This window comes from Erinaceus europaeus, chromosome 13 (genome assembly GCF_950295315.1).
Source record: "Erinaceus europaeus chromosome 13, mEriEur2.1, whole genome shotgun sequence".
Classification (NCBI taxonomy): Eukaryota; Metazoa; Chordata; class Mammalia; order Eulipotyphla; family Erinaceidae; genus Erinaceus; species Erinaceus europaeus.
The window spans coordinates 77,898,681-77,926,107 of record NC_080174.1 but is presented as its reverse complement, the minus strand read 5'-3'; the positions used below and the strand labels follow the sequence as shown (position 1 = coordinate 77,926,107).

General features: G+C 38.7%; 1 protein-coding gene across 3 annotated transcripts in view; it reads left to right on the top strand.

Annotated features, from left to right (window-relative positions):
• The first annotated feature begins 361 nt into the window (after nt 1–361).
• MYSM1 (Myb like, SWIRM and MPN domains 1) overlaps nt 362–27,427 on the top strand; it is a 41,582-nt gene continuing 14,516 nt past the window's right edge. Inside the window, exons 1-9 of one of the 3 annotated variants that reach the window (XM_060206286.1) lie at nt 362–437; nt 5,081–5,153; nt 8,831–8,901; nt 12,425–12,502; nt 13,486–13,564; nt 20,193–20,291; nt 23,071–23,828; nt 25,739–25,869; nt 26,824–26,924. In XM_060206286.1, coding sequence (XP_060062269.1) covers nt 373–437; nt 5,081–5,153; nt 8,831–8,901; nt 12,425–12,502; nt 13,486–13,564; nt 20,193–20,291; nt 23,071–23,828; nt 25,739–25,869; nt 26,824–26,924 — 1,455 coding nt within the window. In that variant the 5' untranslated portion in view covers nt 362–372. Of the gene's footprint in view, nt 438–4,780; nt 5,154–8,830; nt 8,902–12,424; nt 12,503–13,485; nt 13,565–20,192; nt 20,292–23,070; nt 23,829–25,738; nt 25,870–26,823; nt 26,925–27,427 lie in introns of those variants that run through there. The other 2 variants (XM_060206285.1, XM_060206284.1) reach the window with 2 other exon arrangements.

Genomic DNA, 27,427 nt, shown 5'->3' with positions numbered 1-27,427 from the left:
TCCTTATGCCGGTCCTTGTGCTTTGCGCCACCTGCGCTTAACCTGCTGCGCTACAGCCCGACTCCCCCCATGTATCGTTAACCACATTTTATAATGGAGAGGAGAGAGGCACCAAACATATATATTTGTCCAAAAGCATCATTCGTCAACATCCAAGCCTGGGTTAACTTCTCAAGACTTCACGAACGAACAAAAATCAAGTAGATCTAGAGTCAAGCGGCCTGAGTCACCGCTCCTCTGAAAGCCCCGCCTCCCCGGCGCGGCGAGGGCAGGGACCAAGCTCCAGCGCCGCCCTGTGCCTCCAGGGCCCCGCCCCCCGGCCCTCCACCTCTCGCGGGATCTCCCGTGAGGACAGATGGGGTAGGTCCTGTCATGGCGGCGGAAGAGGCGGACGTGGATATCGAGGGGGACGGGGTGCCAACTGAGGCACAGTCAGGGTGAGGCATGGAGGACGCGTCTGGCGGGGGGCCCGGAGGGGTGTGTTTGCGAGGAAGGCGCCGGCGGAAAGCCTGCGGATCGTGCGGGGACGCGAGCGGAGCGCGGTTTGCAGGTCACCTGGCGGCGCATCCTGAGTGCGGCGGGCGGGGGCTGGACAGCTTTGGGGGCGCCTTGCTCCTTGCTGCTTGCTCCCTGCACCTTGCTCCTTGCACCTTGCACCTTGCTCCCTGCACCTTGCTTCTTGCTCCCTGCACCTTGCTCCCTGCACCTTGCTCCTTGCTCCCTGCACCTTGCTCCTTGCTCCTTGCTCCTTGCTCCCTGCACCTTGCACCTTGCTCCCTGCTCCCTGTTCCCTGCTCCCTGCTCCCTGCTCCCTGCTCCCTGCTCCTTGCTCCTTCTGCAGCAGTTAGATTCCTTCCACCTCCAGACCCACACTCGGGCACCTGTCTTGACAGGCAGCTGAGCTCAGGGGTCCCTGTCTCGTCGCTGGCAAGTCCTGTCACCTTGGGGGCAAGGAGCACTGATCTCCACTGGTCTCAGGTTTCTTCATCTACATAGAGATGGAAGAACTTCCCGGAAAGCCTTTTGCTTTAAAAGAAAAAGGCAGGACTTTCTAGAGCTGGACAGCTCTGTATTTTCTGCATTGACTTCCCCACCCCCTCATTGATCATTACGCCACTTTTTCCCTCTTTCTTTACCAGAGCACTGGTCTGCTCTGGCTTATGGTTGGGGGGGGGGGGGTTTGAACCTGGGACTTGGGAATGTCAGGCATGAGAATCTCTGCATAACAATTATGCTATCCCCCCCAAAATAATTATGACGGGGTGGGTGGTGGCGCACGGGGTTAAGCGCACCTAGTATGAAGCGCAAGGACCTGCACAAGGTTCCAAGTTGGAGCCCCCAACTCCCCACCTGCAGGGGGGGTCGCTTCACAAGCAGTGAAGCAAGTCTGCAGGTGTCTGTCTTTCTCTCTCCTCTATCTTCCCCATCTCTCACAATTTCTCTCTGGCCTATCAAAAAAGGAAGTGAGAGAAAGCAAGAAAAAAAAAAAAAGAAAGGAAGGAAATGGCCGCAAGAGCAGTGAATTCATAGTGCAGAAACCGAGCTCCAGTGATAACCCTGGAGGCAAAAAATAATAATTATTATTATGGCATGTGCTTTGTAAGGAACTGTAGAAATGATCCCTGAAAGTATTATCTTAGGTGCTTTGTTATATGGTAGATGCTTTATAGATGGTTTCTTTACCATTACGTTGCTCCTGGGGATGATAGTATGAAAACCCAACAACTACTATATATATATATTTTTTTGTTTAATACCCATTCTTGAAGAATGAACCATTGTGGTTTTAAACAGAAAGCTTAAACTTGAGAGATCTAGCCTTGACTTCTTGCTCTCTAAATCAGAAATTATTAAGTAACATTTTTAGTGTACTTTCAGAATTTCCATTTAGTGATAGAAGGTGGCTACATCGTCGAACTTCAGTACCAAGAATTTGCCAAGTACTTGAAAGTGTACTTTAAATCCTCTGGGGGAGACGTGGTTACCAGTATCATTATCCTCTGTAACTACACAATTCAAGAGGGATCAGACACACTACATAGCACAAGGCTGAAGTCCTACTTCAGAGCCTCAGTCACCAAAATCTAAAGTTAATGGCAACCCTTAATGATGTGTAAGGAAATAACTCTGACATCCTGAAAGCAAGAACCTTGGGGAGCCTCCTTGCATGATACGAAGATGACAGGTGCCACAGTTGGTTCAAGGCTCAAGCAGATTGATAGGAGGAGAAAGGAACGAAGAGAATGGGAGGTCAATTAAAGACAATCAGAAAAACTTACAGAAAAGGTGTGGGGGTCAAGGCTTTCCGATGATCTTTGGTGTTTCCGGTGCCAACTCATTTCTGTCTTGACTGCAGAGACGTATTCCTAACCTATTCATCGCATTGATTTGTGAGAAGTAAATTAAAACACAAATTCAGTAGCACTAGTTCAAGAATAGCCTGATCTTTAGATTCTGCTGACTGATGCTCCGAAGTAGGACTTGAGCCTTGTGCTATGTAGTGTGACTGATCCCCCTTGAATTGTGTAATTACAGATGATAATAATACTGGTAACCCCGTCTCCCCCCAGAGGATTCAAGTACTTGGTAAATTCTTGGTACCGAAGTTAGAAGATGACAGTGAAACATTTTAGACTCCTTTTTTTTTTTTTCTGGTTGTTTATTTTGTTCTTTTTTTTTAATTTATTTTTTTATTGGGGAATTAATGTTTTACATTCAATAGTAAATACAATAGTTTGTACATGCATAACATTCCCCAGTTTCCCATTTAACAATACAACCCCCACTATGTCATCTATCATCCTTCATGGACCTGTATTCTCCCTACCCACCCACTCCCACCCCAGAGTCTTTTACTTTGGTGCGATATGCCAATTCCATTTCAGGTTCTACTTGTGTTTTCGTTTCTGATCTTGTTTTTCAACTTCTGCCTGAGAGTGAGATCATCCCATATTCATCCTTCTGTTTCTGGCTTATTTCACTTAACATGAATTTTTCAAGGTCTATCCAAGATCAGCTGAAAACGGTGAAGTCACCATTTTTTACAGCTGAGTAGTATTCCATTGTGTATATAGACCACAACTTGCTCAGCCACTCATCTGTTGTATTTAGACTCCCTTCTAATATTCATTGTCATCTTCCTTTTATTCTGCTAGTTCTTTACATCATAGTCTCTCAAAGGGTTTTGTCACAAGTCTCCTACTCACCACATACAGACCATGCTAATACCATCTCTTAAGACTAGGTTGTATTGGACTATCTGAAATTTTGACAGTATTGGACCATTTTTTACCTGCAAAATGGTGATTTTTGTAAGATCCCCAGTTCTGTTACCAACCCAGACTTCTCCTGAGCTTCATATTCATTTGGTCACAGCTCTCAGAATCTGTTTACATTCGGATGCTCCTCAAAACCCTCGGTTCTCAGAGAATACACATTCCTGGGCAGAGTTCTCTCTCAGACTTCCCTAGTTTAGTACATGTCACATTTCACCCAGTCTCCCAAGAAATGGACCTGGCCACTATCCTTTTTCCTTCACTCTTGCCTTCTGTCCTGTCCTTAGTTGTTCCTTGACTCTTTGATCTCCTTTTCTTTCCTGATGTTACAGCCTTCGTTATATCCTGACAAGAACATGTTGCACCTATCCATTGTCATGTTTCATTATCATTTCTTTACTTCTCTGGGCCTATTTGATTCATACCCATCTGCTTCATTTATTTGTTTATTTAACAAATGTTGACTGAGTATCTTTTATATGCCAACCATGTAAATACATACAGAGCTATCAGAATTGAGTCCTTGCTCTCTTAGAACTAACCTTCATGTTATGTGGAACTATCTATTGCATCTTTCAATCCTGTAACCTACTATTTATCACAAATTTTAAAAAATGAACTGACCTTCATATTGGATGAAATAAAATAAACCTTATTATATATTTGCCAGATGGAGATAAATAGAACAAGACAAAGGAAAGAAGATAGATGATTTGTCATATTTATTTCTGCACTTGGGGAGTTTATAAGTGCTGAAATTCTAGAACCTTAGAGATTTTGTGAATATAGTAAAAGGACTGGATTTGGGGAACTAAAAAAAAAAAAGAAAGAAAGAAAACGAGAAGCAACAACAAATTGAAAGTACCTGATGAGGGAGAGAAAAAATAGGCATGCCTAAATTTCTGACTTGAGGCAAAAGACTGGCTCACTTAATGGTGGCCTTTTTGATCACTACCAGGCCATCCCATCACCTGGGGTCCAAGTCAGGGAATCCTAGGATTCCCCCATAGATGGGCCTAGACCTTTAATAGGTCCTCTTTTCATCATCATTAGTCACTTTCATCAGGAACATCATCATAAGCCCCTTCAAGGGCCTCTCTAGGGCCTTACCTTCACTGTAAAGTAGCAATGGTAGGAACTGCCCCACTTTCTAAAGGGAAGCTGGGTCATCCTGCCCTGCCACTGGAGGAAGACTAGTCCTTAAATGAGTGCAGCTTAGAATGTTCCCAGCTGTGACCATGGACTGCGAGCTCAAACTGACAGTGATGCAGAGGTTACACAGGCTCCTGTGCTAAATACGAATAGACATGGGCCCTGGGTCAGATTGATGGGGTAGTTAATTCATGTTTAGGAGCTTCATGTTTAGAAGCTAGTCTCTGCCCTAATCCAGCTCTCTAGTTCTCTTCTCTACTCTGCCTACATCTTCCCAGATAGTATTTTTAGCCCCCCTCTATGTTGCTCAGGCAAAAGTCATTAAAGTAATGGGTCCCTAGGAACATACCTAAAATAGACTTCCTACCCTAAAATCCCTTTTCTTACCTGCTCCATTCCTACTTTCTAGTTTCTATTTATGAAACATTTTGTCCTGCATCATTACTTACTGCTTTTCAGATGCCCAGTTGCAGATGTTACTATGATCCTATCCTGAAATTCATGGGTACTAAGTAGATCAGGCATTTTTGTCATTTGAAATCTGTTGAGGAGAAAAAAGAGCTAAATATTTTAATAACCTCAAATCATTTAAGTTATGTGCATTATTTCCGTTAATAATATAGCTTTCATTCCTGACTTCTTAATTATTACAGAAGTGGTGAGAAAACATCTGTTTTACAAGATCACTATCTGGATTCATCCTGGAGAAATGAAAATGGTCTTATTGTAAGTATCTTAGGGCAGTACGAGGGGCATTAAACTATTGTTCCTCATTTACTCTGAGTGCTACTTTTTTTCTTCAACTTTGTGCTAGTTTTCAGCAGTCACAGAAATGGTATATTGAAATATTTATATTACTTTGTAAATAGGCTAGAAAAAAAATAATCTTCTTTTGACATTGAAAGAGGGACCAACTAAATTTAGGTACAAATTTTATTCTACCACTTACTAGATTTGTGAACTTCAGCTTTTTCATCTAAAAAAGTAGAAATTATTGCAGGATTCATTTATTTATTTAGTACTTACTGTGCAATAGACACTTGACCAGGTTTGGGGGATTATACCACAATAATCAAGACAAGCTCCTTCTTTTTAAAAAAAGTTTTAGTATGTTTATTTATTTATTCATTGGATAGAGACAGCCAGAAATCAAGATGGAACAGGGGGGAGAGAGAGAGAGACCTGCAGCACTGCTTCACAACTTGCAAAGCTTCCTCTCTGCAAGTGGGGACCAGGAGCTCGAACCCCAGTCCTTGCACATTGTAATATGTATGTTCGACCAGGTGCATCACCACCTGGTCCCAAGACAAATTTCTGCTCTCATGGAGCTTATCTTTTTTAAATATGTTTTTATTATCTTTATTTATTTATTGGATAGAGACCATCAGAAATCGAGAGGAAGGGGGAGACAGAGAGGGAAAGAGACAGAGAGACACCTGCAGCCCTGCTTCACCACTTGCAAAGCTTTCCCCTTGCAGGTGGAGACCGGGGGCTGGAACCTGCGTCCTTGTACATTGCAACATGTGCGCTCAACCAGGTGCACCAGCTCCCAGACCCTATATTCTTTATTTATAAGATTATTTATGAGAGAAGGAGAGACCAGAGCAGCACTCAGGCAGATGGTGATACTTTGTCTTGAACTCAGGACCTTATGCTTGCGAGTCTACTGCACCACCTCATAGGCTGTGGAGTTTATATTCTAAAAGGAAGGAGACGGATGATTATCAACTAGGCAGATTAACTATCGTGGAAGATGTAAGCATAGTTCTAGCTGAGAATAACAGAATGGGAGAACTTTCAACAAGTTTGTCAATAAAGGAGACTGAGAAGGTAACATTCAGGTAAAACATAATAAGAGAAGATATGGGGCCAGGTAACTGCTCACTGGCAGGGCATATACACTTTGCCTTACACGAGGACTTGAGTTTGAGCACTCAGCCACCTCATGGGAGCGTCACACAAAGGAGAAGCTTCACAAGCAGTGAAGAAGTGTTCTGATATCTCTCCCCTGTCTTTCATCCACTGTCTGAAGAAGAAGAAGGGAAAAAAAAAAAAGTACATCAATGAAGTAGTGGAATCAGGGAAAGGAAAAAAGTAATAGAAAATAAAGTAGTAAGGAGTTGGACGGTAGCGCAGCAGGTTAAGTGCAGGTAGCGCAAAGCACAAGGACCGGCATAAGGATCCAGGTTCGAGCCCCCGGCTCCCCGCCTGCAGGGGAGTCACTTCACAAGCAGTGAAGCAGGTCTGCAGGTGTCTGTCTTTCTCTTCCCCTCTTTCCATTTCTCTCTGTCCTATCCAACAACAATGACATCAATAACAACAACTACAACCATAAAACAAGGGCAACAAAAAGGGAATAAATATTTTTTAAAAAGAAAAGAAAGTAGTAGATATGCAAAGAGCTGAGAAGAAAACATTCTAGACAGATGACATGATAGCACAAAGGTGGCTGTGGAAAGCACCTGAAGGAGCGCACGTTTCTTTTTTATTTTTTAAGGTTTTCTTTTTTTAATATTTATTATTTATTCCCTTTTGTTGCCCTTGTTGTTTTATTGTTGTAGTTATGATTGATGTCGTTATTGTTGGATAGGACAGAGAGAAATGGAGAAAGGAGGGGATGACAGAGAGGGAGAGAGAAAGATAGACATCTGCAGACCTGCTTCACTGCTTCTGAAGTGACTCTCCTGCAGGTGGGGATCCGGGGGCTCGAGCCTGGAGCCTTATGCCGATCCTTGTGCTTTGTGCCATGTGCACTTAACCCACTGCGCTACAGCCCAACTCCCAGGAGTGCACATTTCTAGTGAAGCACTAGAACCCAGATTAAGTTCCCAGTCCTCACCTGCATGGGGAACACTTTACGAATGGTGGAACAGTAATGCAGATAACTCTTCTCTGTCTTTTTCTCCTGCTCTTTATCCCTTGCTAGCTCTGTCTTATCCTCTGTCAAAAAAAAAAAAAAAAAAGTAACTACTGGGGTTGGTGGAGTCATGCAGGTCCAGTCCCAGTGGTAACCCTAGTGGCAAAGAAAGCCAGACAGCCAGCATCTAGAATGTAGTGAGGAAGGAGAAAAACCTTGCAATAACCCTGATGGGAAAGGAAGGAAAGAAGGGAGGGGTAGAGGAAAGGTAGTAGAAAGGAAGAAAAGGAGGGCAGGAGAGGAAGGTGGGAAAAGGTCACCCTGGTGAGGGAAGGGGAGGGTCAGTGTCTAGAATATAGTTGGGAAGGGAAAGGTGAAAGTGGCAGCTGTGACTAGGTTGGAGAGACAGTTTGGTTATAGTTGTAAGAAGCAAAGAGTCGGATCACAGAGACCTGCTAGGCAACATTTGCTATAATGTGAGAAAAATTTAATGATAGTTTGGCCTGAAGTTCTGACAGAAGAGATGAAAGTAAGTAGATTTAAATTGTATTTTAAAGGAAAGCTGCTTGTTATATAAGATATAAGTATTAAGGGGGGAAAGGAAGAGATTCAGGATGATCCCTGGGTTCCTGAATGGAAAACTTTATGCCTGGAATAGTAATTACAAAGTTAAAAAAGACAGAATGAAAAGCGGATGAAAGCATGTGACAGTGGGTTCTACTTGAGAAACCTACTAGATACCCACGTGGGAATTTTGAGTGTGCATTTGAATATAATAATCTAGAGCTTGGAGAAAGGGCCTTCATTGGAATATTTAAAGATTTTACAGTTGAAAGTGAGTATGATCGTTCAAGGAAAGAGTACTGCTTGAGTGGAGAAAAAAGAATTATGTTGAGTTTTACAAATAGGTGAAGCATCTAGCAAAATGTGTGATGCCTAATAGTTCCTCATATGTGATAAACATTATTTTATCAGGAGTAGGAACCTGAACCTTGGATCCAATAGAGTTGGGGCTAAATCTCTTCTTCCTGTTGACCTGCTTCCTGCACAGTAGAAACATTTGTAAAGTAATAATGCCATCTTGCCATTATGGTGGGAATTAAGATATTTCTAATTGAGATATATAACTAATCATTTATAATCATTTTATTATATGCAGTAGTTTCACTGAATGGAATATGGAAGGTAGTTTCAAAAAGCAGTACATAGGGAGTCAGGCAGTAACACAGCAGGTTAAGTGCACATGGCACTAAGCCCAAGGACCAGCATAACGATCCTGGTTCGAGCCCCCTGCTCCCACCTGCAAGGCAGTCACTTTACAAGTGGTGAAGCAGGTCTGCAGGTGTCTATCTTTCTCTTCCCCTCTCTGTCTTCCCCTCCTCTCTCCATTTCTCTCTGTCCTATCTGACAACGATGACATCAGTAACAACAACAATAATAACTACAACAACAACAAGGGTAACAAAAGGGAAAACAAATAAATATTAAAAATAGTAATCAAAAAGCAGTACATAAAAATATAAACATATTCTCTTTTTTTGAATAGCCTTGGACCCTGGATAGCTCCATCAGTGAAGAGAACAGAGCTGCCATTGAGAAAATGTTGTTGGAAGAAGAGTATCCTTTACTGATAATGAGGGAAGCAAAAGCTTCAGGGTTAAAATCTACAAATGCAAAAATTTCAAGAGACTGCTCTTAATTATTAGATGGATTCTATTTGGCTCCATCCTACTGTCTTCTATAGTGCTGTTTACTTGTGCCAAAGGCAGGATTTTATTCTGCTAGTTCTTACAAAGTGAACATTTGATTGACCACTCTTGAATTTCTGTCATTAGCCGACTCTTCAGAGTCTGAATCTTGAGTAGTGTTGCAGGTCAGTTAGAATCTTCAGTCCAGGTCCAACATCATTTAGTGCAAACCTCCATTTTTCAAGGATATAATTAAAGAATTATATAAAACCTAGAAATGTTGATTTGTTCAAGGATACAGAATTAGAATATGTAAAATTCCTTCTCACTTCTTTTTCAGTATAAAGGCTTGTGGGAGGGATCTAAAAGCACAAAACAAATACAGGCTTTCGATCTGTTTCCCAGAAGCGGTGGATTCTCATCCATGCTTCAGCTGGCAGTTTGTTTTGTTTTCTTTCATCTGTACTAACTTCTTTGGGACTGAGTTTCTTCTATGTAAAGTGAGAGGATTGGGGACCAGGTGGCGGTGCTCCTAGTTGAGTACACGCATTACAGTGTGCAAGGACTAAGGTTCAAGCCCCCAGTCGTCACCTGTCGGAGGAAAGCTTCAGAAGCCGTGAAGCAGTGCTGCAGGTTCCTCTCTCTGTCCCTATCTTCCCCTCCTCCCTCAATTTTTCAGTGTCTATCCAAAATAAATAAATAAAATAAAAAGTATTAAAAATGAGAAGATTGAATAAAATAAATTCAGATAGTATGATTTCTTTTTTTTTTTTAAGATTTTATTTATTTATGAGAAAGATAGGAGGAAAGAGAAAGAACCAGACATCACTCTGGCACATGTGCTGCCAGGGATCAAACTCGGGACCCCATGCTTGAGAGTCCAAAGCTTTACCACTGCGGCACCTCCCAGACCACCAGATAGTATGATTTCTAAAAATTATTACTAATAGTCTATTAAATAGTGGTTTGTTTCTAACTTTCTCGTTTGTATTTCATGGACTTTTGATTTCTACCTCTTTTCTGTCAGGATTTCTCCCCCTCCCCCTTCTCTTTTTTATTCCAGTTATTGCTGTTAATTTCAGGGTATCTCTCCCTTTGGTTTATCATTTTAGACTACCTTCTATCCTCATACGTTGCAGTTCTAGCCTAGATCATTGCTTTTCAAAAGAACATAATATGATCTCATATTTCATGTAAATTTTTCAAAAAGCTACATTTAAAAGGAGGTGACATTTTAATGTATTTTGTTTAACTCACTATATTTAAAATATTTCAACATTTACTCTCTATAAGAACATGCATTCTTTGATACTAAGTCTTTGCATGTCACTATGAATTTCATACAGTATAACTGTTTGTACTAGCTACACTTCAAGTATGCAATAATCGCACATGAGGCTTTTGGCTCCTGTGCTGAACAACACAATTTTTAATTGATGTACATTTAAGACGTCAGTGATTCATTCGCTTCCAGATTGGAAAGAAGAAATGAAGATTATTAGTAATGGGAGCTGTGTGAGCTCAGGAGTCTATTCTCCTTCCTTCCTTCCTTCCTTCCTTCCTTCCTTCCTTCCTTCCTTCCTTCCTTCCTTTCTACCAGAGCACTGCTCAGCTCTAGTCTATGGTATTGCAGAGGATTAAACTTGGACCTTGGAGGCTCAGGCATGAGAGTCTTTGCATAACCATTATGCTATCTCTCCTGCCCCAGAGATGTTTTCTTTCTATCTTTATCCTCAGCATCTAGAACTTAGCATAGTGTCTCATTGACATCTATAGCCACGTAGAGAGTATGTCAGGCTAAGTGTATTGTTTTAAGAAACTTGAGAGGGATACTTCCCAATGGATTTGATAAGTGTTCATATGAAGAAGATAACCTTAAACTCTTCTCTGATACCTTTAAAAGCATGAAAACAAGGGCATGCAAAATAGCTCACCCAGATAGTGCTCCTGTTCCGCCAAGTGTGAAACGCAGATTTGAGTCCAGTTTCTGTCGTTCACCATCTGAAAAAAAGTCAGCCTAGAGCAGTGAAGCCCTGAGAAATAAACAACAATAACAACAAAAACCTCCCAAGTGGCCCCCAAATCACCAGTCAAATTCATATACTATATTCTTCATACATTTTTAGGTAAAACATTTAGGATATTTCTTCTAGTGGGAATGACAGGAGTAACTATTGGGAATGTCATTATAAGCCTTTTTGTAGGCTTCTTCAGGACCATACCCTTACTATGAACTAGCAATGGTAGGGACTGACCCACTTTTCCTCTGTCACTCGAGGAAAACTGGTTCTAATGTGCGCACAGCCTAGAATGTCCCTAACTGTGACTATGGACTGTGAGCTCAGTCTGACAGGGACTCCAGAGTTTGGACAGGCTCCATTGCTAAATATGAACAGATATGGGTCCCAAGTGGTAAAAAGTTGATTGTGTTTATATATTTTTTTCAAGCTTAAGAGCGACTCTCTGCCCTAACCCTACTTCCTCATTCTACTCTGTACTCTGACACCATCTTCCCAGACAATATTTCTAGTCCACCCATGTTAACTATCAAACTCAAATAATGATTACTAAGACACAGGCTCCTAACAATAGACTTCCTAGCTTCCTTCTGCCCTGAGGCCCCTACTTTCATCTGCTCTGTTCCTTCTTTATGGTTCCTATTTATTAAATAATTTGTCCTGCTTTCCATCTTACTGCATCTCAGCCACTAAGTTACAGATGCTACTATAATTCTATTTCACTTCCCTAGGCAGATGACTTCAGTGCTTCCTGGAACCTCACCTCTCCAGAGCCCTACCCCACTAGGGAAAGACAGAAACAGGTTGGAGGTGTGGCTTGACCTGCCTACAACCATTTCCAATGGAGAAGCAATTACAGAAGTCAGTATTCTGTACCCCAAAAAGAATTTTGGTCCATACTCCCAAAGAGATAAATAGTAGAGAAGTTTCCAGTGGAGGGGATGAGACATGGAACTCTGGAGGTGGGGATTGTATGGGATTATACCCCTTTTATTTTACAATTTTGTAAATCAATAGTCACTAATAAAAAAATTAAGAAGAAAAAACAGTAGGAATAGCTAACATTTAGAGAGCATATATGTTGACATGCTATGTGATTTCACATGCAGTGTTTTTACTTATTTTTATCATAATTTTTGCATACTTGGACAGAGAATTGTTTTGGTAGAGTGTATGTGTGACTTTAGCAAGAGTATATGAGTGCCTGTGTACAGGACTTGAATAAAAATTATGGCTGTTCTAGTGGTCCAGGAGGTGGTGCAGTGGACAAAGCACTAGATTCTCAACCATGAGGTCCTGAGTTCAATCCCGGCAGCACATGTACCAGAGTGATACCTGGTTCTTTCTCTCTCTGCCTATCTTTCTCATGAATAAATAAAAATTCTTTAAAAAAATATGGCTGTTCTTTTTCAAATTTCCTTAATAATTGTACAGATATTATTTATCTAAAAAATCACTTCCAGAAAAACTCTGGCTTGATCAAAAGGAAGATGAGAAAAAATATATGAAAAGGTAAAATCAATGTAAAATACTTGTCAAAATCTGAATTGTATTTTTAAAAGCTTCTTTACAAGTTTCCTTTTACCACATTGTACAGTCTACAGAAAAACAGCAAAAGTCATGTTTTATACTTTAAAACCTTTCAGATTAGTGAAAATTGAGTTCAGTACGGCAACATAAAATCAAAAATTTTCATGCAGATGTTGTAATGCTGCAAGATAATCTTATGATGTTATTTATATGCCAGAGTTTCTTTTATGGCTAGGAAGTTCAAGTGCTGTGGTACTAACTTGTGTTAACTAGGGTTTGAACCTGGACCACATGCATGGCAAGGCCTGTGCCTTACCTGATGTGCTATCTCTCCAACCCTAAACAAAAAAATTTATTTGAATTTGTGGACTAGAGAAATTAACCATTATGCATCTTATAAATATACTTTCCCTTAAAAGGTTAGATTTACACATTTGCTATTGCTAAGAGCTTGAGCATTGAATATTACTGAATGAACTGCAAAAAAAAAAAATGTTAACTGAAAGATTAATGGCCTGCTTGAATTATATCAGTGATCTTCATTACTAGTTTTATGTTAACTTCTTAAGATACTAAACATCAAAAGCAATAAGCTTGGTACCCTAGTTGTAGTTTTGTTCTCCTCTTCTGGCTTAACCTTAGAAACCAAAGAAATACTAGTTTTGGGACCAGTACAAGCATTTGCATGTCTTTCAGGATTTGGAGATGTTTTGATGTCTATTGCTTTTAGTGTTACTTTTACTCAGTTACTAGGTCATGTCTTTAAGGGCTTCTATCAACCCAAAACAGAGATATCTATAAAATAGAGTAATAAGCTGTCCTCCCCACTCCCAATTAAATCTTTTTTTAATTCTTAGACTGAATGTTCTGAATTTAGCCCATGGCAATCTATAACCTTTAGCTGCTTAAATATGGAATGTTCCATTTCAGAAAAATTTTTTTGCAATTCCTTTTTTTCCCCTCAGGGTACACTCTCCTACAAAACCAGCCAGTTACTCAGTAAAGTGGACGCTAGAAGAAAAAGAACTGTTTGAACAAGGGCTGGTAAATAGAGCAATTTTTAATTTATAGTAAAAATAATTCTAGAATCAAATATTGATAGAATTATAAGGTTAAATTAATTTGTAGGTACCGGAAAATTTTCTTTTAATTATACTCATCATACTTATAGACTTCCTGCAGTTAAGAGTTTCAACTCATATCTAAATTCCTAAAATGTTTAATTAAAATTGTCTCAATTTTTAGAGATGTCACACTTTGGAGGGTAACTGATAAAATCCAAGAAACTGAGCTACATCTCTATACGTGGCACCAAATAGCTGGGTTAACAGGAAAAGTTAGTTATCTGATTTTTCTTTTTTTTTTGCGCAAAGGAAAAAAAACACACACACACACACACGAACTTCTATATTTGGAATGGTCTGTGTGACCAGCAGAAGTGTTATATATTCAGATGTTTCATATTGTGTATAGAGTTTAGATATTTGGGTGAATGATAATAAGCATTTCTTTTGCATGATTATATCACTGAGATCTATTTAAATGTTTACAAGTTATGTAATGGGGAGGGAAAAAAAAAAAGTACATGCCAGTTTCTAATTCTCAAAATAGGCCTTAACATGAAGAAATGTTTAACAAAAATGTTCAAGAGTTTTATTTTTAAATCTTCAGACCAAGTTATATATATATGTATACACACACACACACACACGCATGATTCAGTTTTATACTAGTTAATTTTAAAGTTATGTGTATTTGTGTATTTTATTTATAGAATGCTTAAAACATGTAAGTTTCACAAACGGTAATTAAAATATCATTGTTAGTGTTTCTCTAAGTATAATGATGTGGAGTAAAATAGTTGTTTATCTCTGTATTGAGATATCATGAGACTTTTCCTCCCTAGGACTTTTTTCCCTGTAATATTGATTGCTTTTTATGTTGGTATTAGGGTTGGTTTTTTGTTTTTTGTTTTTTCAATTTAACCAGCCATATATAAAAAATTAATGATAACTTTGGTGCTTTATGCTTGTGAAAAATCCGACCAAATATAAATTTACCAAATATAAATTTGCGTGTGTGTGTGTGTGTATGTGTGTGTGTGTGTTGTGACTATTTTAGGTTATGCATTTTCAGGTAGTTATTATTGCCATTGACAGCAGTTATATAAGGGTGGCATATGTTTAACTTAAAGTTCAAAAACAACCTAAAATTATAGACTGGTACTATCTCAGCACCCCAAACTCAGCCTATCATAAGACTACAGGAGTAAAAAAAAAAAAAAAAAACTACAGAAGTATAATTCCATACTGTACCCACCACTACCGTTCTGTGCCTCACCCCCTCCCTACTAAGAATAACTATCATATTTTTCACAAAGTTTGGTGACATTTTGACTACTTTTTTATGTTTTTTTCCTTTATTGGGGTGAATAATGGTTTATAGTCAACAGTAAAATGCAGTTGTTGGCACATGTGTAACATCTCAGTTTTCCACATAACACTCTAACCTTCTCCCTAGGTGGTCCTCTGCCATCATGTTCCAGGACCTGAACACCACCACCACCAACCCCCACACACACCCTAGAGTCCTTTTTTGGATTTGGTGTACCAAATCTAATCTAAGTGTTTTGTGTTTTCCCATCTGTTCTTATTTTTCAACTTCTGTCCATGAGTGGGATTTTTTTTTTTTTACTACAAGTTCTTGTGTTTCAATTCTTTACATTGCGTACGTGAGCAAAACCATCTGATAGAGGTCGTTCAGAGAAATGTAGGTCATTTGGCAACAGATATAAAACTACAACAATGAGAGTTCTTGAACACAAAAAAACTGAAGGCTAAAACTCATTGACTTTCCCTCTGTCCCTCTTCCCTTCACACACACACATTTTTTTCCCCCCAAATCCAGGGGGTGGGAAGTAGTAAAATCACTGTGCAAAGGACTCTCATGCCTGAGTCTCAACTTCAGTCCCAGTCACCACCATATGCCAGAGCTGAAAAGTCCTCCAGTGGAAAGAGAGAGAGAAGGAAAAGGAGAAAAAGGGAAGTAATAAGTCAGTGGATGAGTCCAAGGCCTGTTGCATACAGCATACTACCAAGCTGTCTCATGAACCCAAATTTTACTTTTTTTCTTAATTAGTAAGATAAGGGTAAAGAGAGAAAAAGGAAGGGACAGTAGAGATACCTTAGCACTTCTTCACCATACATGATGCCTCTGGTGCCTTCCATGATGTTTCCATGTGGGCTCAAGCCCAGGCTTTCACACATGGTAAAGTAAATTCTCTATTGAATAAGCTGTCCCCATCCCCCTGCCTCTTCAGGTCACCCTTAACAAAACTTTGTTCCAGAAGAAACCATCTCATCCAAATGTTGTAATACCTACGTTGAATATACAACACTCAGGCAAGATACTATGTATTAAAGTTTAACAATTTCTAAATATGTGAAGAAGATAAACTAGGAGAAAAGTTGCTGCCAAGTGGGTGAAATATAATACACAGTCTTACAAAATGAATTTTAACTCATGTAAGAAGTATGACAAATAAAAGGTGCATGCTAAAGTAAGAGATAATCCGATACCTAGAGGTGGTGGTTTTTTTTTTTAATAATTTTTATTTATAAAAAGGAAACACTGGCAAAAACCATAGGATAAGAGGAGTACAACTCCATACAATTCTCACCATCAGAACTCCATATCCCATTCCCTCCCCTGATAGTTTTCCTATTCTTTATCCCTCTGGGAGCATGGACCCAGGGTCATTATGGGATGCAGAAGGTGGAAGGTCTGGCTCTTGTAATTGCTTCCCTGCTGAACATGGGCGTTGGCAGGTCGATTCATACTCCCAGCCTTTCTCTCTCTTTCCCTAGTCAGGCAGGGCTCTGGGGAAGCAGGGCTCTAGGACACATTGGTGGAGTCCTCTGCCCAGGAAAGTTGAGTTGGCATCATGGTAGCATCTGGAACCTGGTGGCTGATAAAAGAGTTAACATATAAAGCCAAACAAATTGTTGACTAATTATGAACCTAAAGGCTGGAATAGTGCAAATGACAATTTGGGGGGTCTCTGTTTTGTAGACAGTTAGTAGGCCTATTTTAGTTATATTCTAAAGGGCCCATGACTGTACTAGGGTTTTTTGTTTGTTTTTTTTTTCTGAGCCTGACATCTTATATGCAGGTGGACCCAAGTTATTATCTGGGAAGATAATGTCATGGCTGAAAAAAGGACCAGAAAGCTGGATAAGGGAAGAGAGTAGCTCCCAAATATATAGGAAAGGTGTATAAATATTGTTGACTGTAAACTCCATCGAGAGGTGGTTGTTAATCAAAAAGAAGGTGTAAATAGTAATTGGTACTTGTAGGACTCTCAAGGAATATAAAGCAAGGACAGCATAATCTTAGGAATAAGCACCAGATTAAAGAAACTCAAGGTATTATATATAAGAAGGATGAAAAAAATAGGAATAAAAAAAGATGTAGGAAAGACTAAAAAAATGTACTAGAGAAAATGACATCATTCGTAGAAACTGCATGTGTGTAAATGACATCTAAGTGTTACATGTAAACATTATATATAGATACATCTAAGAGTCTTTTTTATACTGTTCTTGTTTCATCATTTTTTGCTTGAACATCCTCTGCAAACCTCTTTCTTCTTTAGTTTTAGTCCTTTAGTTTCTGTATATCTGTACTGTCTTATTGCTACTTCCTCTTTGAATGATAGAGTTTAATATTTTAGACCCCTTGTCAAAATTGAGTTGACCATAATTTGGGGGGCTTATTTCTGGGCTTTCAATTCTATTCCAATACCTTCTTAATGTACTTGCTGTATCCTTTTGGCTAGAATTTTGTTGATTATCTTAGTACCTGTGTTGATCAGGGATATCAGTCTGTAGGGTTTTTGTTTGTTTGTTTATTTGTTTTTAGTTGCATCTCTGCTTTTGGTATCAAGGAAGTATTAGGAGTATTCCTTTATCTTTAATATTTTTGGAAGAACTTAAGTAGTAGGCTCCTCCTTAAATATTCTGTAGAATTCATTTGCAAGAGTCTGGGCCTGGACTTCTGTTGTTGAAGAGGGTTTTGATTTCAGTTTCTTCTGCTGGGATGTGAGAGCAATCTGGCTGTCATATCTGTCACCCCATTGATCACCAGGGTTGATTCAGCTGATCTGGCTGGCCAGGCGGTTATCCCCTTCCTCCCTCACCTGCTCCATGTGTGTCCTTTCTGAAGCCGCACTCAAAGAGGTTGACCTTCCTTGAATAGAGACAGACCAGACCGGCCTTCTGTCAAAGTTGCTGTGATCCCCTGCTAGAACCTCCAAACAAGCTATCAATTTATTTTGCTGTAATTGGTCTATTTATACTTTGCAATTCCTCCTAGTAGAAATGTACCTATCTCTTCCAGGTTTTGTAGTTGGTGGCATGTAGTTATTCATAGAAGCCTTGCATAATACTTTGAATTTAAATAGCATCTTCTGTGATATCTCCCCTTTTGTTATATGCTATGATATGATGTGATTGATATGGTATGATATGATATAATATGATTCATTTGGGTCTTTTTTATTTTTGTGAGTCTGGCCAAAAGTTTGTCAATTTTGTTTACCCTTTCAAAGAACCAGCTCTTACTACCTTCATTGATCTTTTGTTTGTTTTGATTTTTCATTTCTACTCTATTCATGTTATTTTGCTCCTTCTGTTTGGTTGTAGTTTCCTTTGTTCTTTTCCTAAAGCCTTCAGGTATGAAGCTGGTTATTTGAGTTTTTCTTCTTATTTCTTAGTATGTGCCTGCATAACTACAAATTTCCCTTTTAGTGCTGCTTTAGCTGTGTCCCAAATATTCTGATAGCTTGTGTCTTCATTTTCATTTGTTTCTAGGAAAATTATAATTTCTTTTTTCACCAAGTGCTTGTTAAGTAGTATACTATTGAGCTTCTATATTTTGGGGTTTTCTCTAACTTTGCTGCTAAATGTTAATTTAATTCCACTATGGTGTGAGAAGATGTTTCTGAATTTACTGATAGTGTCTTTGTGGCCTAATATATGGTCTGCCTGTAAGAATATCCTGTGTGGATTTGGGAAGAATGTATGTTCCACTTCTTTGAGATGAAGAGCTCTGAAGATGTGTAGTAGGTATAACCTCTCCATTTCTTCATTAGTTGTTTCCATATTGATTTCCTACCTTGCTAATCTATCTGCTTGAGAGAGTGGGGTGTTAAAAATCCCCAGCTATTCTGCTGCTTTCTCGGGTATCTTAGTAACTGTTTTACATATTTTATTTCCCCTCATTTAAAGCATAAAACTTTATTATTGTGAGCTCTTCTTGGCTGACCGGTCTCCTGAGCACTATTAGTGTCCATCCTTATCTTTTATTGTTTTATTTTGAAGTCCTCTGCATCAGATATGAGTATGGCTGTCCCTGGTTGTTTTGGTTTTCTTTTTGTTTTTGAGGGTCATTGGCTTTTTTTTTAATATTTATTTATTCATTCCCTTTTGTTGCCCTTGTTTTATTGTTGTAGTTATTATTGTTGTTATTGACATCATCGTCATTGTTGAATAGGACAGAGAGAAATGGAGAGAAGAGGGGAAGACAGAGAGGGGAGAGAAAGACAGACACCTGCAGGCCTGCTTCACCGCTTGTGAAGTGACTCCCCTGCAGGTGGGGAGCCGGGGTCTCAAACTGAGATCCTTACACTGGTCCTTGCGCTTTGCACCACCTGCTGCACTACTGCCTGACTCCCTAGGGTCATTGGCTTTTATGATGGTTTTTCTCCTTTCGCTTTGAGCCTGTTCTTGTCCTATAGGTCAAGTGGGTCACCTACAGAAAGCATATAGTTGGGTCATGCTTCTTGATCTATACTGCTACTCCGTGCCTTTTGATGGGTGAGTTCAGACCATTAACATTTAATGAAGTTACAGATTTGAGATGTTTCAGTGCCATTGCGTTATACGGGTTTTGAGGGTTTTTGTATGTGTGTGGTTGCTTTTGTAAGAGTCCTTTTTAAAATTTCCTGTAGAGTTTGGTTGTAATTGATTCTTTTAGCTGTTCATTTCCTCAGACTCTTTATTCCACCATTCAATTTGAATGCGTGTCCACCAGTTAAGAGTATGTATGGTTGGAAGCCTTTCTCATTTAGTACTCTATAATATCTTGCCATTCCCTTTTGGCTTTTAGAGTGTCTGCTGAAAAATATACAGATAGCCTGAAAGGTTTATCTCTGTGTTGCTCTTTGATATTCTCTCACTGCTTTCAGTAACTTGTTTTATTTTGTTATCTTCAGTCTTTGCTGGTTTAATTATAATGTATATTTTGATGTATACCTATCTGGATTAATTTTGTTTGGTATTCTCTGAGCTTCTTGTGTCTTTGTTTCCCATTATTCATTTGGGGGAAGTTCTCTGTCATTACTTCTTCTAGTTTGTGTTCTTCACCTTTTTCTCCTTCTGGCAGGCCAGTGATTTGAATGTTCTTCTTGAAGTCATCACGCATCTCTCTGGCATTATTTACATTGCCTTTTCACTCCTTTTCTAGGCCTGTCACTGTTTTAGTATTTCCTTCATACTTGATCCTTTGCTCAGTCTCTCTTGTTCTGCTTTGATTATTTGTTTAATGTGACGGTTGCTTGGTATGTCAATATAAATTAATCTAACTCTTTTTTGTTTCCATTTTGATAACACAGGCTAAATTTGGCCGAAGGTGGACCAAAATTGCAAAACTAATTGGAAGTCGCACTGTTTTACAAGTAAAGAGCTATGCCAGACAGTACTTTAGAAATAAGGTAAACATAATATAAACTTATTTGTAATGATAACATTAGGGATAATTAAAATAAAATTATTCAGGAAGCAGAAATAGTTCAATAGTTTCTTATTCAGTTATTAAAGTATAATGTTCAGGTTTACTTTTTCTTCATAGTAAAGGTGTTTTGTAACCATAAGTTTCTATTCAAACATTTATTTTTGCAAAAAAAAATCAGATCATATCATTAATATTTTGAGTGTTACTATTAAATTGACATTATGATATTTTCACTTAATTTCATAAAGTTAAGTAGGAAGTAATGTTAATATACTAAAATGCGGGAGTCGGGCTGTAGTGCAGCGGGCTAAGCGCAGGTGGTGCAAAGCACAAGGACCGGCATAAGGATCCCGGTTCGAACCCGGCTCCCCACCTGCAGGGGAGTCACTTCACAGGCGGTGAAGCAGGTCTGCAGGTGTCTTTCTCTCCTCCTCTCTGTCTTCCCGTCCCTCTCTCCATTTCTCTCTGTCCTATCCAACAACGACAACAATAATAACTACAACAATAAAACAACAAGGGCAACAAAAGGGAATAAATAAATATAAAAAAAAAGAAATATACTAAAATGCAGGTAAAATTCCAAGGAGAAAAATTAGAGGTCTTGTTTACTGAGAAATTCCTCTTATTTTTAAATATTTGCACTATTGAAACTAAGTAACTGTAGCACTTAGGCCCTTAAAAACTAGTAATATGATTCTATAATCTACTATGAAGAATTATCTGAACTTTTTAATAAATTATAAAGGTCCAAAATACACAGTTATGGTATAGTTTCTTAGCATATTCTGCTTGACCTTTGGGAACGCAGTTGTGTGTCTTAACTGAATTATGATGCTGTCTTTTAATGGATTTATTCTTCATTTATACGGTTTATCTAACTTAATGTCTTTTTGGACATATGTGGTACGTAAACAAATGGATTAATCACATTAATCATCTTCCACTTTTTTAAAGAAAGTTAAATATTAGCAGATATTAATGGATTATGAAATATAATGCAAATTTTTTTCTGAATTTTTTGGATAAATGTCAAAAGATTTCAAGTATGTATCAAAACAGTTGTTAAAAGCTGTTTTGGGAGTCGGGCGGTCGCGCAGCGGGTTCAAGCGCATGTGGCGCAAAGTGCAAGGACCCATCAGGATCCCGGTTCAAGCCCGCGGCTCCCCACCTGCAGGAAAGTCGCTTCACAGGTGGTGAAGCCGGTCTGCAGGTGTCTCTCTGTCTCTCTTCCTCTCTATCTCCCCCTTCTCTCTCAATTTCTCTCTGTCTCTATCCTATAATAAATAAATAAAGTTAAAAAAAATTTTAAAAACCTTTAAAAAAAAAAAAAGCTGTTTCAAGTCACATAACCAAATCCCATTTCTCTTTTACTACCCTTTTGTTCTGTATACAGTAAGATAGTTAGCCTCAAGTCAGTGACCTGAGATTCTGTTGAGATACAAGATTTATAAACAGCCTCATGTGGAGCTGACTTATCACTTGTATATATGCATGAGGCTCTAGGTTCAATCCCTAGCACCAGATATGTTGAAGCTATGCTCTAGTTCTCTTGCTCTCTCTCAATAAATCAACCTTCAAAATAAATGAATAAAATCCTCTGAATTTAATTTTCTTTTATTATTTTTATTTACTTATTTATTGTATAAAGAGAGCCAGAAATCGAGAGTGAAGGGGGTGATAGAGAGGAAGAGAGGCACTTGCAGGCCTGCCTCACCATTTGCAAAGCTTTCCCCCTGCAGTTGGGGACAGGCGGCTTAAACCCAGATCTTGGTAGCATTTGTGCTCAACCAGGTATGCCACCATCTGGCCTCAACAGAAACCTCTGTATATGAAAACTTTATTTCAGATTATCACATGTACCTATTAAGATGATCTTTTATTTATTATAGTACCAGATATTTATATCTGTAACAGGTACAGTTTGTAATTTCATGCCAAAATTATAAATTCTGTAATATTGAACTATTTTAAGTTAACCTGCAAAAAAAGTTTGTTTCTGTTGTCAGTGTATTTACCTGAAATGTGACTTTAACCTACTGAAATATGTGAGATTACTTTGAGATTTTTTTAGCATTATAAAAAGTGTTTTGTTAGGGGGTGCCCTGAGAAATAAACCTTTAAAAATACTTTACTGTAAGGGTGTTGGGCGGTAGCACAGCAGGTTAAGCGCATGTGATGCAAAGCACAAGGACTTTGCAAAGACCAGCGTAAGGATCCCAGTTCGAGCCCCCAGCTCCCCACCTGCAAGGGGTTCGCTTCACAGGCAGTGAAGCAAGTCTGCAGGTGTCTATCTTTCTCTCCTCCTCTCTGTCTTCCCCTCTTCTCTGTATCCTGTCCAACAATGACGACATCAACAATAGCTACAACAACAAACAAAACAAGGGCAACAAAAAGGAAATAAATAAATATTTAAAAAAAAACTTTACTATACTGGGGTATACTTTAGGATGACAATCATTGCTTTGTGCTATATGGTAGATCTGAGCCAGGCTATCATTTTAAATCTGATATTAAAAAATAAGGGGTTGGGTTTTTTTTGTAGGCGATAAATATTTGATAAAGATTACAAAACCATGAGTAAGTCATAATTATAAAACTTAAATAGTAACTATTTAACTATAGAATGGCAGCTATAATCCTTTAAAGAAAAATGCAATCCAGGTATAATGCACAGTTGACATTAATAATACTCTCTTTTTGTGTATGTAGTGATGAAATCCTAATATCATGGGGGGGGGGGTATTTTGCTTTTTAATAAGGTGAAAGTAGATGGTCCAGAGAAGGAAACACCAAATCAGAAGAGCAGCATTGACCAACAAGTTAAAAGTGAAGGTGAAAGGACAAAGGCTGGGATACAGTCGGGTCTAAAGGTTCATGCTGATCCCAACTTGAATGCTGTAAAAATCGAAACTTTGTCTGATGATGAAGAAGTAGACATCACCGATGAATCAGATGAGTTCACTTCTCAAGTATCTGAAAGGAACCCTGGCGTTGACTTTACTAGCAAAGCCTGTGAGGCTAGTCAAAGAGAATCCAGTGCTACTAGAAGCCAAGAAGAGCCCATTTCTAAATGTACTGAGGAAAGTCTTCAGGACATACAGTTTGGTGACATGGAAACACTTTCAAGCTCAGGAATTACACTTTGTACTGAAAAGGAGAGCACCACTGAGAAAAAATCAGTTGAATTAAGTGCTCAGAAATATAATAAACTGGTCAAAACCTCTGACAACCCTGATAGAAATGGACTGACAGGTGTTGCCACAGAGTTGCCTTCTCCAAAGCCTTGTGAAATTCAGAAAGATTTGGGTGATGGTGAAATATCTTTTCATTCATCCGTCCAAACGGAGGAGGAGAACCATGAGGAGGAAGAACTTAAGCCACCAGAACAAGAAGTAGAAATAGATAGGAATGTTATTCAAGAAGAAGAAAAACAAGCAATTCCCGAGTTTTTTGAGGGTCGACAAGCTAAAACGCCAGAACGCTATTTGAAAATCAGGAATTACATTTTGGACCAGTGGTAAGGAAGAATTATGTTTCAAAAGGTGTTTTAAAACTTTTGATATGCTTGAGTGTTTTGATTAGACCTTGAAGAATTTACTGTTTCATCTAGCTAGTAATCTGGAGAGCTTTTTTTTTCCAATGGGCAAGACTTAAGATTTATCACAGTTAAACTGTTGTAAAATCTTTGCTACATTATTATCAATAGCCAACTTAGCTTTTCTGTTGAGTGCTTGTCAGGCTGTGGGGAGAGGGGAAGGAGATGATTACCTTAAGAACGGTTTCTTGGGAGTCGGGTGGTAGTGCAGTGGGTTAAGTGCACATGGTGCAAAGTATAAGGACCGGCCAAGGGATCCCGGTTCGAACCCCTGGCTCCCCACCTGCAGGGGAGTCGCTTCACAGGCAGTGAAGCAGGTCTGCAGGTGTCTTTCTCTCCCCCTCTCTGTTTTCCCCTCCTCTCTTTCTCTCTGTCCTATCCAACAATGATGACAGCAGTGACAACAATAATAATTACAACAATAAAACAACAAGGACAACAAAAGGGGAAATAAATAAATATAAAAAATAAATAAAATATTAAGAATGGTTTCTTAGAGAGTCAGACAGTAGTGCAGCGGGTTAAGTGCAGGTGGCACAAAGCCCAAGGACTGGTATAGGATCCGGGTTCGAGCCCCCGGCTCCCCACCTGCAAGAGAGTCACTTCACAAGCAGTGAAGCAGGTCTACAGGTGTCTATCTTTCTCTTCCCCTCTCTTTCCCTCCTCTTTCCATTTCTCTCTGTCCTATCCAACAACAGCGACATCAATAACAATAGTAATAACTACAACAATAAAACAACAAGGGCAACAAAAGGGAATAAATATTAAAAGAATGGTTTCTTAGAACGATGTTAGAAAACTACAGAAAATACTACTGTCTTAGAAGCGAGGGAGAATGTCTTTTAGATAAATATCCTAGTTTGAAGTACAAAGACAAAGGTGGTTATAGAAAGATAGTGTCATTAAATGGGATTAGTTGCAGAAATCATTCTTCTAAATAACTCTGTAAGAGTTGTTAGGATTAAGGAGTTGTAGCCCACCTGGTATAAGCACTTGTTAACTAGTTGCTACTGTTAATTCTCTATCACTCTTAACAGATTATCCCATTTAGTTCATTCAGTAAATATGTTTTTTCATACAAGTCTTGTTCTTTTCATAGTCTTTGTATACTTTTTGATTCCTTTGGAGCCCCTATATAATATCTACTTCTCTTTTCTGCTTCATAATTATTAGACATAATGATTACAAACCAACATAATTTTAAGAACTATTAAGATAGCTTACAGTGAAAAGATTTTCTATGTCAGAGTACGTAGATGAACCTATTAAAAAATAGGAAAATCCAGCACTAAATACTCTAATAGAAAATACTTTTATTGGTCTGGGAGGTGGCACATTGGATAAACCATTGTACTCTCAATCATGAGATCCCAAGTTCAATACCTGACAGCACATGGACCACCAGAGTGATGCCTGGTTCTCTCTTTCCTCCAATCTTTCTCATTAATAAATAAAATCTATTTTAAAAAAAGTGTTTTCAGTATATCATTAGAGTACCCTTTGTATTCAAACATGCACTCTTGTGTTTGGATCAATAGATAAGTAAACTTTTGTTTAAAGTACAACGGGACTGAGATAATTGGACTCTCTTGATTTTAGTCCTATGGAAGACATAGTTCTTGTCACACTGTTACTGTATCTTTAAAGTTATTTATTTCAGAAAAATAGTACATATTGAGTATTGTGTATTAGCATTGCCTTTCTGTTTACATTTAAGAAGTGGTCCATTTTTAAGTTTGGTTTTTTTTTTTACATGTTAGAAGTTTTCCCAGTAAGTCTTTTTTTCATATTTATATTTACCCAAAATAATTGTACTTCCGTCTCTTAACCAGGGAAATATGCAAGCCGAAATATTTAAATAAGACATCAGTACGTCCTGGCCTGAAGAACTGTGGGGATGTTAATTGTATTGGACGAATTCATACTTACCTTGAGTTGATAGGAGCCATCAATTTTGGATGTGGTAATCATCAAAGCCCAACATCTTCTGCTTGACATTTTCTTATCCTGGCAGCATCCATTGATTTCTGTGATACTTAACCAATATTTGTGTATATTTAGGTGTAGCGACACAGTTCACAGAGATGCTATAGAAGAAATATGTCACTGAGGTTTTGCTATAAAATGACTTTCTGTTCTACAGTGAAAATAGCTTAATTCTAGAGAAAAAATATTCAGCTTAAGTAGTTGAAAATGATTTAAAAATTTAGTTCTTTATCAAGTAAAAGTAAAATTACTTTATGAAAAATCTTAACAGTAACCCCTTAAATAGCAATTACCGTCTTCAAGCTGGAAACACTACCTTGCAATATTTGATTTGAGTAAGATAAATAATGAGCTAAAGCACTGTTTACTGGCACTGGCCTTCCAAGCAAAGTCAAGTGCCACAGCTTCCTTGTTCATCAAGAGCAAAATGAAATCTTACTTCTCTGTAAGACTCACAAAGTTAGTAAAGTGAATTAAGCAGCAGAATTAAGTTACTCATGCTAAATAATTCATTTTGTTGAGTTTTCTTTATAAAATATTACATTCATATGAGAGCTGCCATGTAGCTCTTCATCAATGTGATTGTTCAATAAGATGGGACCATAGAAAAAGTCAGGTCTAAAAAAGTTAGAGGGGCCAGGCACCCCGTAGAGCACACATGAGACCACGAAGGAGGACCTGGATTCAAGCCCGTGGTCCCCACCTGCAGTAGGGAGCTTCACAAATAATGGGACAGCGCTGCAGGTATCTCCTTATCTCTCCCCCGCCAACCCCCCCATATCTATTAAAAAGGAAAAAAAAACACCAAATACTTTTTAAAATTTAGAATTTATAGTCATCTATCATATATAGTCACTGTAGGTGTGTTTTCCTATTTGACAAATGAGTTTCATAAGATAATAAATTGTCTGTTTTTCCTAAAATCAAATAGAACAAGCCATATATAACAGACCACAACCAGTTGATAAACTACGAATCCGAGACAGAAAAGAAGTAGAAACATACCAACTTGCCCGACGTCTTCAGTCTGTGGTAAGCGGTCGTGTTTCTGACTGGGTGAGCTCTCTGAACTCCTCTTCCCCCTGTTAACAGTGTGTCTCTTTCTTGTCAGCTGAGTAGAAAAAGATACTTTCTCTTGTGTTTCACCTTAGCCAGCCACTATCGTGGCTTCCATTCAGTTGCATATTTGTTTTTTATAAGTCAGAATCAAGCCAAACAAACCTTGGAATTCACTGGCAAACCATCTGGCATTTGTTTTAAAGTGGTCTTAGACTGTTTGGTCCTTACTTCTAAATCCGATGGATCTTTCAAAGATAGACAGGGCTGGGCAGTGGGACACACCAAGTACACAGATCTGGATTGCAGCCCCTGCTCCCCACCTTCAACTTGCTAGAGGTGATAGATATTCTGCCTTTACCATTGGAGTTGGTGAAACTTGGCCCTAATAATTTATCTGAGGGCTAAGTGGTATGGCACCCGGTAGAGTGGTTGTTACAATGCACAACGTACAGAGTTCAAGCCCCCACCTGTAGGGG